The sequence below is a fragment of the Melopsittacus undulatus genome, chromosome 27 (genome assembly GCF_012275295.1).
Source record: "Melopsittacus undulatus isolate bMelUnd1 chromosome 27, bMelUnd1.mat.Z, whole genome shotgun sequence".
In the NCBI taxonomy this organism is placed as follows: Eukaryota; Metazoa; Chordata; class Aves; order Psittaciformes; family Psittaculidae; genus Melopsittacus; species Melopsittacus undulatus.
Window position 1 is genome coordinate 468258 of NC_047553.1, and position 14100 is coordinate 482357.

A 14100-nucleotide genomic window follows, 5' to 3' on the forward strand; every position below is an offset into this window, starting at 1 on the left:
ATCCGGAGGGGGGGCAGGGGGGGGAGCACACGGGGGGGGGGGAGGGACACATGGGGGGGGGGACACACACGTGGTGGGGGGAGGGGTTCAGAGCCCCCCAAGATCCATCCGTAGGGGGGGGGGGGGAGGGGGGGGAGCACACGGGGGGGGGAGGGGAGGGACACATGGGGGGGGGGACACACACACGTGGGGGGGGGGGGGGGGAGGGGTTCACAGCCCCCCAAGGCCCATCCGCAGGGGGGGGGGCGGGTGGGGGGGGGCCCCTCGCGGCTCAGCACCTATGGAGGGGAAGGGGGGGGCGAGGGGGGGAGTCGGTACGGGACCCCCCCCCACCCCCCCATGGATGAGCCCCCCATCCCCCCCCATGAATGAGCCCCCCCCATCCCCCCCATCCCCCCCCCATCCCCCCCCCATCCCCCCCATCCCCCCCCCATGGATGAGCCCCCCCCCCCATGGATGAGCTCCCCCCATCCCCCCCCATGGATGAGCCCCCCCATCCCCCCCCATGGATGAGTCCCCCCCATCCCCCCCCATGGATGACCCCCCCCCCCCATGGATGACCCCCCCCCCCATCCCCCCCCCCATGGATGAGCCCCCATCCCCCCCCAATGGATGAGCTCCCCCCATCCCCCCCCCATGGATGAGCCCCCCCATCCCCCCCCAATGGATGACCCCCCCCCCATCACCTCTCTGCGCATGCGCTCCCGCAGCTCCCCCCTGCTCAGGGGCCTCTCCTCTTGCTCCTCCTCATCCCTATGGAATTGGGGGGGGGAGGGGAGGGATCCATGGGGGGGGGAGGGGGATTCCCCCCCTTGACTCCCCCCCCCATCAACATCCGGGGCTCACCTGGGGCTGGGAGGACGCGGGGGAGGGGCACGGAGCCCTCGGGGGGGGGCGGGGGGTGGGGGCTGGGGGGGGGCAATGGGGACCCCATCAGGGACCCCAATGACCCCCCAGGACCCCCCCATTGATCCTTATGGCCTCCAATTACCCCCCATTGCCCCATGTGACCCCCCTATGACCTCCCCCATTACCCCCTATAACCCCCATTGCCCTCCATAGTCCCCCATTACCCCCCCAACCCCTCCATTGCCCCCCCCCCAGACCCCCTATTACCCCCTATGGCTTCCAATTACCCCCATTACCCCCCATGACCCCCCCATTGCCCCTCCCATGACCCCCCCATGACCCCCCCACTGCCCCCTATGACCCCTCATGACCCCCTATTGCCCCCCCATTGCCCCCCATTGCACCCCCATCACCCCCTATTGACCCCCCATGACCTCCCCATGACCCCCCCGAATTGCCCCCCCATGACCCCACCATTGACCGCCCATGACCCCCCCATGACCCCCCCATTGCCTCCCATGACCCCCCCATGACCCCCATGACCCCCCCATGACCCCCATGACCCCCCCATGACCCTCACTGTGGGGGGCCCCCCCCTCTCCAGCATCAGTCTCGTGACCCCCTCCTCCAGGCGCCGGAGCTGGGCCTGCAGGGGGGCGGGGTCAAGGTCGGGGTCAAAGCCGGGGTCACAGGCGGGGTCAAGGGTCACCAGGGACAGCAGCTCCCCAAGGCCTGGGGGAAAGGGGTGGGGGGAACCCCCATAGAACATCTATGGACCCCATAGACCCCATAGAGACCTCATAGAGCCCATAGAGCCCATAGAGACCATAGAGACCATAGAGACCATAGAGCCCTTATAGACCCCATAGAGCCCCTATAGACCCCATAGAGCCCAAAGAGCCCATAGACGAACTATCGCCCCCCATAGAGCTACTATAGACCCCCATAGAGGCCCTATAGCCCCCATAGAGCCCCTACTGACCCCCCATAGAGCCCATGTAGACCCCATAGAGCCCTTATAGACCCCATAGAGCCCCTATGGACCCCATAGTCCCTTATAGCCCCCATAGAGCCCTTATAGGCCCCCCATAGAGCCCTTACAGACCCCATAGAGCCCTTATAGACCCCCCATAGAGCCCCTATAGCCCCTATAGCCCTATAGAGCCTCTATAGCCCCATAGCCCCTGTAGACCCCTATAGCCCCCATAGACCCCCATAGAGCCCCATAGACCCCATAGAGCCCCATAGCCCCCCATAGAGCCCCTATAGACCCCATAGCCCCCATAGAGTCCCTATAGCCCCATAGCCCCCATAGACCCCCTATAGAGCCCACACAGAGCCCCATAGAGCCCCTATAGCCCCATAGAGCCCCTATAACCCCCCCATACCCCTGCTGAGCTCCCGCAGCTGCTCCCGCACACCCTGGGCCTGATCCTGCAGCTCCAGTTGCTCCTGTTCCAGCACCTCCAGTGCGGGGGGGGGTGGGGAGAGACCCCCCCCGGGGGCTGCTTCTGCTGCGGCCACTGCGGCCTGGAGCTGGGGGGTGATGGGGGGCAATGGGGGGCAATGGGGGGGGATATGGGGGGATATAGGGTGATATAGAGTGTCTATGGGGTGATATAGGGGGGCTATGGGGTGATATGGGGGGGTATAGAGTGTCTATGGGGTGATATAGGGGGGACATAGGGGGGATATAAGGGGGATATAGAGTGTCTATGGGGTGATATAGGGGTGCTATGGGGGGATATAGAGTGTCTATGGGGTGATATGGGGGGATATAGAGTGTCTATGGGGTGCTATAGGGGGGATATAGAGTGTCTATGGGGTGATATAGGGGGGATATAGAGGGGATATGGAGTGTCTATGGGGTGATATAGGGGGGATATAGAGTGTCTATGGGGTGATATAGGGGGGCTATGGGGTGATATAAGGGATATGGGGTGATATAATGGGTGCAATGGAGTGATACAGGCGGCCTATGGGGGATATACGGGTCTATGGGGTGATATAACGGATGTATAGGGTGATACAGGGGGTCTATGGGATGATATAGGGAGTGCAATGGGGGGGATATAGGGAGCCATGGGTTGATATAATGGGTGCTATGAAGTGATATAGGGGGGCAATGGGGTGATACAGGGGGGCTATGGGGTGATGTAAAGGGTCTATAGGGTGATATAGGGGGTCTCTGGGGTGATGTATGGGGTGCTATAGGGGGTCTATGGGGTGATGTATGGGGTGCTATAGGAGGTCTATGGGGTGATGTATGGGATGCTATAGGAGGTCTATGGGGTGATGTATGGGATGCTATAGGAGGTCTATGGGGTGATGTATGGGATGCTATAGGAGGTCTATGGGGTGATGTATGGGGTGCTATAGGAGGTCTATGGGGTGATGTATGGGGTGCTATAGGAGGTCTGTGGGGTGATGTATGGGGTGCTATAGGGGGTCCCACCTGCAGGAGACGCTGCTGCAGCCGCTGGAGCTGCTGATGCTGCTCAGTCACCAACAGGAACAGGGAGAAGGTCTCGGCCCCCCCTGAACCCCAAAGAGCCCATTGGGGACCCCCAACATCAATGGGGACCCCCCTGCACCCCAAAGAGCCTATTGGGGACCCCCAACGTCAATGGGGACCCCCCTGCACCCCAAAGAGCCCATTGGGGACCACCAATGTCAATGGGTTCCCCCCCTGCACCCCAAAGAGCCCATTGGGGTCCCCCAACATCAATGGGGCTCCCCCTGCACCCCAAAGAGCCCACTGGGGACCCCCGACGTCAATGGGGCTCCCCCTGCACCCCAAAGAGCCCATTGGGGACCCCCACGTCAATGGGGCTCCCCCTGCACCCCAAAGAGCCCATTGGGGACCCACAACATCAATGGGACCCCCCCTGCACCCCAAAGAGCCCATTGGGGACCCCGAAAGTCAATGGGGCTCCCCCTGCACCCCAAAGAGCCCATTGGGGACCCCCAACATCAATGGGGCTCCCCCTGCACCCCAAAGAGCCCATTGGGGACCCCCAACATCAATGGGGCCCCCCCTGCACCCCAATCCCCCCCCATTGCTCCTCACCCTCCTCTTCCTCCTCCAGCTCCTCCTCGGGGGGCTCCAGCACATCGGGGGGGGCTTCAGGGGGGACCCAGGGTCGTGCTGGGGGGGGAGGGCTCCCATCAGCACCCCCAATACCAGAGACACCCCAAAAACAGGGACCCCCCATCCCTGCTCTATGATACCCCCCTATTGCTGCTCTATGGTACCCCCATTGTCTCTCTATGACCCCCCCATTGTCTCTCTATGATACCCCCCTTGTCTCTCTATGGTATCTCCCATTGTCTCTCTATGGCACCCCCATTGTCTCCCTATGGTATCTCCCATTGTCTCTCTATGGTTCCCCCATTGTCTCTCTATGCACCCCATTGTTTCTCTATGGTATCTCCCATTATCTCTCTATGGAACCCCCATTGTCTCTCTATGCCCCCCCATTGTCTCCCTATGGTATCTCCCACTGTCTCTCTATGGTATCTCCCATTGTCTCTCTATGACCCCCCCATTGTCTCTCTATGATACCCCCATAGTCTCTCTATGCCCCCCCCATTGTCTCTCTATGGTATCTCCCATTGTCTCTCTATGGTACCCCCATTGTCTCTCTATGATACCCCCCATTGTCTCTCTATGCCCCCCCATTGTCTCTCTCTGGTACCCCCCCATTATCTCTCTATGACCCCCCCATTGTCTCTCTATGGCACCCCCATTGTCTCTCTATGCCCCCCCATTGTCTCTCTGTGGTACCCCCATAGTCTGTCTATGGTATCTCCCATTGTCTCTCTATGCCCCCCCATAGTCTCTCTATGGTACCCCCACTGTCTCCCTATGCCCCCCATTGTCTCTCTATGGTATCTCCCACTGTCTCTCTATGGTATCTCCGTTGTCTCTCTATGGTACCCCCACTGTCTCTCTATGCCCCCCCACTGTCTCCCTATGGTATCTCCCACTGTCCCTCTATCCCCCCCGGACTGTACCACTGTGTGGGTACCAGGGGGTCTCCGGCTCCGCTCCTTGGCCCGCAGGAAGCGGCTCAGGTCCCGTTGCTGCTGCCGCCTCCTGCCCCTGTCCTGAGCCTCAGCCTGAGCCTGAGCCTGGAGCTGATGGAGCCGGATCTGGAGCCGGGACTGGAGAGACTGAGCCTGAGACCTGGGGGGGGGATGGGGTATATAGGGGGTACATAGGGGGTGTATATGGGGTGTATGGGGTGTGTATGGGGTACATATGGGGTACATAGGGGGTACATAGGGGGTGTATATGGGGTGTATGGGGTGTGTATGGGGTACATATGGGGTACATATGCGGTACATATGGGGTACATAGGGGGTACATAGCGGGTGTATAGGGGGTGTATGGGGTGTATGGGGTATATATAGGGTACATATGGGGTACATAGGGAGTACACATGGGGTACATATGGAGGTTATAGGGGGTGTATAGGGGGTGTATATAGGGGGATATGGGGTTTATAGGGGGTGTATGGGGTGTAGGGGGTACATATGGGGTGTATAGAGAGTGATATGGGGTATATATGGGGTGTATAGGGGGGATATGGGGTATAAATGGAGTGTATAGGGGGTGTATGGGGTACATACAGGGTGTATAGGGGGATATGGGGTATAAATGGGGTGTATGGGGTACATATTGTGGGGGATATGGGGTATATAAGGGGGGATATGGAGTATATAGGGGGTGTATGAGGTGTATGGGGGGGATATGGGGTGTATGTGGGTGTATGGGGTATATAGGGAGCATAAGGAGTGTATCCAGTATAGGGGGTGTATGGGGTGTATAGGAGGGGGATATGGATATATAAGGGGGGATAGGGGGTATATAGGGGGTATATGGGGTACATATGGGATGTTTAGGGGGAATATGGGGTATAAATGGGGTGTATGGGGTATATGGGGTATGGGTATTGGGGTATTGGGTCTCTGCCTGTTGTTCTCTGCAGCCGCCTCCTGCTCCAGAACCTCCTCGATCTCCCGTTGGGTTTCCTCCAGCTCCTGCAGCCAATCAGAGCCCTCCATCATGGCAGGATCCACAGCCCGGCCAATCAGAGCCCTCCATCATGGCAGGATCCACAGCCCAGCCAATCAGAGCCCTCCATCATGGCAGGATCCACAGCCCGGCCAATCAGAGCCCTCCACCCCCTGAGGGGATCCTCCTCCCAGCCAGTCAGCTCTTATTGCCATTGGATCCCACTCTCAGCCAATCAGATCACACCATGAAAGCAGGATCCTGCTCCCAGCCAATCAGATCACACCATGAAGGGAGGATCCTGCTCCCAGCCAATCAGATCTCCTCATTAAGGCAGGATCCTGCTCCCAGCCAATCAGATCCCTCCGTTGATGCCCCCAGGCTCTCACCCTCTCCCGTGCCCGCAGGAGCCGCTGCAGCCGCTGCCGCTGCCCCCGGAGCTGCTCCAGGTCCTGGCGCTGACCTGAGGTGATGCTGAGCCAGGACCAGAGAGCTGCACCTGCCTGACCCATAGAGACCCATAGGGACACATAGAGACACATAGGGAACCATAGGGAACATAGAGACCCATAGAGACCAGAGGGACCCATAGAGACCCATAGAGACCATAGAGACCATAGAGACCCATAGGGACCCATAGGGACTCATAGAGACCCATAGGGACCATAGAGAACCATAGGGACCCATAGGGACCCATAGGGACCCATAGAGACCATAGAGACACATAGAGACACATAAGAACCCATAGAGACCCATAGGGACCATAGAGACCATAGAGACCATAGAGACCCATAGGGAACATAGAGACTCATAGAGACCCATAGGGACACATAGAGAACCATAGAGACCTATAGAGACCCATAGAGACCATAGAGACCATAGAGACCCATGGAGACCCATAGAGCCCATAGAGACCCATAAGGACCCATAGAGACCATAGAGACCCATAGGGACCCATAGCGACTCATAGAGACCCATAGAGAACCATAGAGACCATAGAGACCCATAGAGACCATAGTGCCCCATAGAGACCCACAGTGCCCCACAGAGACCCATAAATACACATAACACCCCATAGACACCCATAGCACCCATAGACATAGGCACCCATGGCCCCCCCCATGGACACACATAACCGCCCCATAGACCACCCATAGCACTCATTGACCCCCCATAGACCCCATGGACCCAGACATCCCCCATAGGACCCCCTGGACCCCCCCATGGGCGCTGGGCTCCTCACCCGCTGCAGCTCATCCTCCAGCGCCATCTATGGGCAGAGAACGGGGGGGGTCACACCGAGACCCCCAAGTGTGGGGCCCGGGACCCCCACAGAGAGCCCCCTCCTGCCCCATAGAACCCCCTCCTGCCCCATAGAACCCCCTCCTGCCCCACATCCCCCCACACCTCAGCCTCTGCTGCTGCTCTGTTGGGGATAACCAATACAAGGCAACACGGGGGGGGCTGCGCACCCCCTCCAGCCCCACAACCGCCCCCTAAGTGCCCCCCCCAGCCCCACAACTGCCCCATAACCCCCCCCAATCCCCTCCTTCTGCCCCCCCCATCCCCTCCTTCTGCCCCCCCCAACCCCCTCCTTCTGCCCCACTGCTGCCCCCCAAGTGCCCCCACCCCCCCCAAGGTGGCTCCAGCCCCACAACCGCCCCCTAAGTGCCCCCCCAGCCCCACAACTGCCCCATAACCCCCCCCACAGCCCCCTGCTGCCCCCCCATCCCCTCCTTCTGCCCCCCCAACCCCCTCCCTCTGCCCCACTGCTGCCCCCCAAGTGCCCCCAACCCCCCAAGGTGGCTCCAGCCCCACAAGTGCCCCCTAAGTGCCCCCCCAGCCCCACAACTGCCCCATAACCCCCCCAATCCCCTCCTTCTGCCCCCCCCATCCCCCTCCTTCTGCCCCCCCAACCCCCTCCTTCTGCCCCCCCAACCCCCTCCCTCTGCCCCACTGCTGCCCCCCAAGTGTCCCCACCCCCCCAAGGTGGCTCCAGCCCCACAACCGCCCCCTAAGTGCCCCCCCCAGCCCCACAACTGCCCCATAACCCCCCCAACCCCCTCCTTCTGCCCCCCCATCCCCCTCCCTCTGCCCCACTGCTGCCCCCCAAGTGCCCCCCCAGCCCCACACCTGCCCCATAACCCCCCCATCCCCTCCTTCTGCCCCCCCCCCATCCCCTCCTTCTGCCCCCCCAACCCCCTCCCTCTGCCCCACTGCTGACCCCCAAGTGCCCCCACCCCCCCCAGGGGACTCCAGCCCCACAAGTGCCCCCCACGTGACCCCAGGACCCTCCTGTGCCCCCCAAGTCCCCCCCATAGGACCCACACGTGGATGGACGGAGAGGCAACGGAGATCACGTGACCACGCCGCCGTTGCCATGGTGCCGCGGGGGGGCGGGGCCGTGGTGCACCACGTGACTCCTCCATTCATACCCCTTCTAAACCCTTGGTCACGTGGTCCGATGGGGGTGTCACCATGGCAACGGGAGGGGGGGACGAGCCCCCTCCTTGTCCAATCAGAGGCCGGGAGGGGCCCTGGCCTGCAGCCAATCAGAGGTGAGGATCGGATTCCCCCCCCCCCCCTTGATGCTGCAACCAATCAGCGCCCAGCACTAAACAAACCGACCAATCAGGGCGCGATCTGTGTGTGTGTGTGTCCTCCCTGGCTCAGGCCCGCAGCCAATGGGATCCGTGGATCCAGTGGGTCCCTTGCTGGCAGCCAATCAGAGCCTGCGGTTGAGGCTGGGGAGGGGGAGGAGCCTCTGGGTGGGGGAAGGGGCAGGAAGCAGAGGCCCCTCCCCCCCCTCTGCCCATTGGTCCCACCCATTGAGCCTCGCGCGGGGGGGGGAGGGGCCTCTGGGTGTGGTCGGGGTGGGGGAGGGGGAGGGGAGGGGGGATCGGGACCTAAAACGGTTTTGGGAGCGTCCGGACGGTCGAGAGGGTGAGAGGGGGGAGGGGGAAACGGGGGGGGGGGAGGGGGAAACGGGGGGGGAGGGGGCAAAGGGGGGGGGGAGGGGGAGGGGGCAAAGGGGGGGAGGGGGGGAGGGGGCAGAGGGGGATGGGGGGAGGGGTGGGTCCCTTCCCCCTCCCCCCCCCCCCACAGCTGTTTCCTGCCCCACATCTGGAAGTGATTAAGGGGGGAGGGGAGCGGGTAAAGGGGGGGGAGGGGGATGGGGGGGGGGATAGGGGGGGATGGGGGTCACGAGGGTCCCCCTGACCCCTCCCCCCTCCCCCCTCCCCCCCCCCACAGCTGTTTCCTGCCCCACATCTGGAAGGGATTGAGGGGGGAGGGGAGCGGACAAAGGGGGGAGGGGGATGGGGGGGATGGGGGGGGGGGATGGGGGTCACGAGGGTCCCCCTGACCCCGCCCCCTCCTCCCTCCCCCCCCCCCCCAGTTCCTGCCATGAGCTTCCTCCTGTTCGCGCTCACTGGGCTCCACAGCCTCGGCCTCCTCCTGCTCTTCATTGCCACCCTGGGCAAGGTGAGACCCATAGGGACCCATAGAGACCCATAGGGACCCATAGAGATCCATAGGGACCCATAGAGAACCATAGGGACCTATAGAGACTCATAGAGACCCATAGGGACCCATAGAGACCCATAGAGACCCATAGGGACCCATAGGGACCCATAGAGACCCATAGAGACCCATAGGGACCCATAGAGACCATAGAGATCTATAGAGACCCATAGGGACCCATAGAGACCATAGGGACCTATAGAGACTCATAGAGACCCATAGGGACCCATAGAGACCCATAGAGACCCATAGGGACCCATAGGGACCCATAGAGATCCATAGGGACCCATAGAGAACCATAGGGAGCATAGAGATCTATAGAGACCCATAGGGACCCATAGAGACCATAGAGACCCATAGGGACCCATAGAGACCCATAGAGACCCATAGGGACCCATAGGGACCATAGAGATCTATAGAGACCCATAGGGACCCATAGAGACCATAGAGACCCATAGGGACCCATAGAGACCCATAGAGACCCATAGGGACCCATAGGGACCATAGAGATCTATAGAGACCCATAGGGACCCATAGAGACCCATAGAGACCCATAGGGACCCATAGGGACCATAGAGATCTATAGAGACCCATAGGGACCCATAGAGACCCATAGAGACCCATAGGGACCCATAGGGACCATAGAGATCTATAGAGACCCATAGGGACCCATAGAGACCATAGAGACCCATAGGGACCCATAGAGACCCATAGAGACCCATAGGGACCCATAGGGACCATAGAGATCTATAGAGACCCATAGGGACCCATAGAGACCCATAGAGACCCATAGGGACCCATAGGGACCATAGAGATCTATAGAGACCCATAGGGACCCATAGAGACCTATAGAGACTCATAGAGACCCATAGGGACCCATAGAGACCCATAGAGACCCATAGGGACCCATAGGGACCCATAGAGACCCATAGAGACCCATAGGGACCCATAGAGACCCATAGAGACCCATAGGGACCCATAGGGACCATAGAGATCTATAGAGACCCATAGGGACCCATAGAGACCATAGAGACCCATAGGGACCCATAGAGACCCATAGGGATCCATAGAGATCCATAGAGACCTATAGCGGGACCCATAGAGGGGGGTGGGACCCAAAGAGGATCACATAGATGGGGGTATGGGGAGGCTGGACCCATAGAAGAGGATATGGGAGAGGGGTGGACCCATAGCGGGACCCACGGAGGGGTATGGGGTGTCTGTGGGTATCTATGGGGGTCTATGGGGTATCTATGGGGTCTCTATGAGTTTCTATAGGTTGTCTGCGGGGGTCTATGGGATCTCTATTGGTGTCTGTGGGAGTCTATGGGGTCTCTATTGGTGTCTGTGGGAGTCTATGGTATCTATGGGGTCTCTGTGGGTGTCTAGATGGTTTCTGTGGGGGTCCATGGGGGTCTATGGGGTCTCTATTGGTGTCTGTGGGAGTCTATGTGGTATCTATGGGGTCTCTATGCGTGTCTAGAGGGTGTCTATGGGGTGTCTATGGGGGTCTATGGCGTATCTATGGGGTCTCTATGAGTTTCTATAGGGTGTCTGTGGGGGTCTATGGGGTCTCTATGGGTGTCTCTAGGGTGTCTATGGGGGTCTATAGGTGTCTATAGGGTGTCTATGGGGGTCTGTAGGTGTCTATGGATGTCTATGGGTGTCTATGGGGTCTCTATGGGTGTCTATAGGGTGTCTATGGGGTTTCTATGGGGTCTCTGGGTGTCTATGGGTCCCAGTGCCCACACTCCCCCCGTGCCCCCCCCAGGCCTGGTGGGTGCTGCCGGACGGGGGGACCCTGAACCTCTGGTACGACTGCGAGTACATGAACAGCACCCATGGGTGGGCCTGCACCAGCACCGGGGACAGCCGTGAGACATGGGGCCTATGGGGCCTATGGGGCCTATGGGGCTGGGGGGGGCATGGGGACAGGAGGGGGCGGGGGTACCCATGGGAGATGGGGGGGGCATGGGTGGGTGATGTGGGGGGCGCACAGCCCCCATGGGGGGGCACGGAGGGCTCGTGGGGTGGCATGTGCAGTAGCCATGTGTCATGTATGTGTCATACGTGTGTCATGCATGTGTCATGGGTATCATACATGTGTCATGTGTCATGTGGATAATACATGTCATGTGTATTGTGCATGTCATATGTGTGTAATGCATGTTGTATGAGTATCATGCATGTGTCATACATGTAGCATGTGGATCATGCATGTGTCATGCATGTGCCATACCTGTACCATATATGGTGTCCATGTGTATCATACATGTGATGTGTAGCATACATATGTCATACATTCACCATGTATATACCAGACATGTCATACATGTCATATGAGCATCATGCATGTGTCATACATGTACCATGCATATGCCATGTATGTGCCATGCATGAAGCATGTGTATAATGCATGTGTCATACCTGTACCATACATGGCATACATGCTTATCATACATGTCATGTGTATCATGCATGTGTCATCCATGTCACATGTGTGTCATACACATGTCATACATGTGTCACCCATGTCACGTGTGTGTCACGTGTTTCCCAGCCTGCCTTCGCGCCACCCGGGCTCTGCTGCCTGCAGCTCTGCTGCTCTCAGCTGCCTCCTTTGGGCTCTTCCTATGGCAGCTCCGGGGGGGGGCCCGAGGGAGCCTCTTCACCCCCGCGGGGGGGACACAGCTGCTGGCAGGTCAGTGGGAACCCCCATTGTAACCAATGGAACCTTCCAACCCCCCCATTGTAACCAATGGAACCTCCCAACCCCCCCATTGAACCCAATGGAACCTCCCAACCCCCCATTGAACCCAATGGAACCTCCCAACCCCCCATTGAACCCAATGGAACCTTCCACCCCCCCATTGAACCCAATGGAACCTGCCAACCCCCCCATTGAACACAATGGAACCTCCCAACCCCCTCATTGAACCCAATGGAACCTCCCAACCCCCTCATTGAGCCAATGGATCCTCCCAACCTCCCCATTGAACCCAATGGACCCTCCCAACCTCCCCATTGAGCCAATGGAACCTTCCAACTCCCCCATTGAACCCAATAAAACCTCCCACCCCTCCCATTGATCTCAGTGGGCCCTCCCACCCTCCCCATTGATCCCAGTGGACCCTCCCACCACCATTGAACCCAATGGACCCTCCCACCCCCCCCCCCCATTGAACCCAATAGAACCTCCCACCCCGCCATTGATCCCAATGGGCCCTCCCACCCCTCCCCATTGATCCCAATGGCCCCAGCCCCCATTGCTCCCAATGTCCCCTCCCACCCCCCCCATTGACCCCAATGTCCCCTCCCACCCCCATTGATCCCAATGGCCCCTCCCCCCCCCATTGATCCCAATGGCCCCTCCCAACCCCATTGATCCCAATGGAACCTTCCCCCCCCCACACTAATCCCAATAGAATCCCCCCATTGATCCCAATGTCCCCTCCCCCCCCATTGACCCCAATGTCCCCACCCCCCCCTTGCTCCCATGTCCCCTCCCCCCTTGGCCCCGCCCCCTAACGCCCCTCCCCCAGCTGTGGCCGCCGCCCTGGGGGCGGGGCTGTACGCGGGGCGGGGCGAGCGCCCCCTGCCGGGCGGCTACGGTCACTGCTTCGGGATCACGTGGGCGGCGGCGGCGCTGGCGCTGGGCAGCGGCTGCGCGTACCTGCGCCTGCGCAAGGGGGCGTGACCCGGCAGAGCCACGCCCCCAGCCCCGCCCCCCGAGCCACGCCCCCTGCCCCGCCCGCACCACCGACCCCCGACGGCGTCTGAGCGGCGGTGACGTCATCGCGGTGATGTCATCGGTGACGTCATCAATTGCACAGCATCAGTGTGAATGTGGTCAGTGATGTCAGTGATGTCATCGGTGACGTCAGCGTGGTCAGTGACATCATTGTGCTGTGATGTCATCAGTGGCGTCACATGGCACAGCATCAGTGGTGTTAATGTGTTCAATGATGTGGATAATGATGTCATCGGTGGCGTCACGTGGTCCATGACGTCACCGGTGGCACAGCATCAGTGGTGTGAATGTGGTCAGTGATGTCAGTGATGTCAATGATGTCATCGGTGACGTCACATGGTCCATGACGTCACCAGTGGCACAGCATCAATGGTGTTAATGTGGTCAGTGATGTGGACAATGATGTCATCGGTGACGTCAGCACAGCCAATGACGTCAACAGTAAGAGCAGCACGATCAATGACATCACCAATGATGACAATGACGTGCTCGATGACGTCATCAATAGCATCACCATGGTTGATGACATCATCAATAGCATCACCCTTGGCACCAGCACAGCCAATGACGTCATCAATGGCGTCAACACAGCCAATGACGTCACCAATGCAGCAACACAGGAAGTGACATCATCAACAGCTTCCGTGCAACCAATAGCATTGCCAATGACATCATTAGCAGGACAGGAACAGCCAATGACATCACAGCAGCGGCAACGTGGCCGATGACGTCATCAGTGACATCACCACCAGCACCAGCAGGGCCAACAGCCCCCCCAGTAACACCAGCACAGCCAATGATGTCACCGATGACGTCATCATGTCAGTGTGACGTCACCCTCCCCTGGCAGTGATGTCATAGGCTGGGTGTGATCTCATTGGCTGTTCCCACCTCCATGCGGAGCAATAAAACCTGAGCGCCTGGTGCATTGTGGGTAATTTGGGGGTCAGACCCTCTG

At 59.7% G+C, this 14100-nt stretch overlaps 2 protein-coding genes across 2 annotated transcripts in view; one reads left to right on the forward strand and one right to left on the reverse strand.

The window, feature by feature from the left end:
- Positions 1–8349, reverse strand: part of LOC117437753 (protein kinase C gamma type-like) — a 34010-nt gene extending 25661 nt beyond the window's left edge. Inside the window, exons 1-9 of the mRNA XM_034072365.1 lie at positions 8305–8349; positions 7113–7139; positions 6259–6372; positions 5828–5895; positions 4881–5038; positions 3920–3997; positions 3305–3387; positions 2238–2385; positions 1430–1581 (exon numbers count right to left, since the gene is read on the reverse strand). Of these exons, the coding sequence (XP_033928256.1) occupies positions 1430–1581; positions 2238–2385; positions 3305–3387; positions 3920–3997; positions 4881–5038; positions 5828–5895; positions 6259–6372; positions 7113–7139; positions 8305–8349 (873 nt within the window). The remainder of the gene's footprint in view (positions 1–1429; positions 1582–2237; positions 2386–3304; positions 3388–3919; positions 3998–4880; positions 5039–5827; positions 5896–6258; positions 6373–7112; positions 7140–8304) is intronic.
- A 414-nt stretch (positions 8350–8763) lies between these two features.
- EMP3 (epithelial membrane protein 3 (MAM blood group)) lies at positions 8764–13088 on the forward strand. The gene is made up of 5 exons (XM_034072401.1): positions 8764–8812; positions 9267–9352; positions 11163–11265; positions 11952–12092; positions 12934–13088. Exons 2-5 carry the CDS (start codon positions 9275–9277, stop codon positions 13086–13088), a joined length of 477 nt encoding a protein of 158 aa, XP_033928292.1. The 5' UTR covers positions 8764–8812; positions 9267–9274.
- Positions 13089–14100: the final 1012 nt, after the last annotated feature.

Bases quoted from the DNA above. Each gene is read 5' to 3' on its own strand.
- EMP3 (XM_034072401.1), top strand. From the start codon at position 9,275: ATGAGCTTCCTCCTGTTCGCGCTCACTGGGCTCCACAGCCTCGGCCTC. The intron at 9,353-11,162 runs GTGAGACCCATA...TGCCCCCCCCAG, and splicing joins TCATTGCCACCCTGGGCAAG to GCCTGGTGGGTGCTGCCGGA. The intron at 12,093-12,933 runs GTCAGTGGGAAC...CCCCTCCCCCAG, and splicing joins GGGGACACAGCTGCTGGCAG to CTGTGGCCGCCGCCCTGGGG.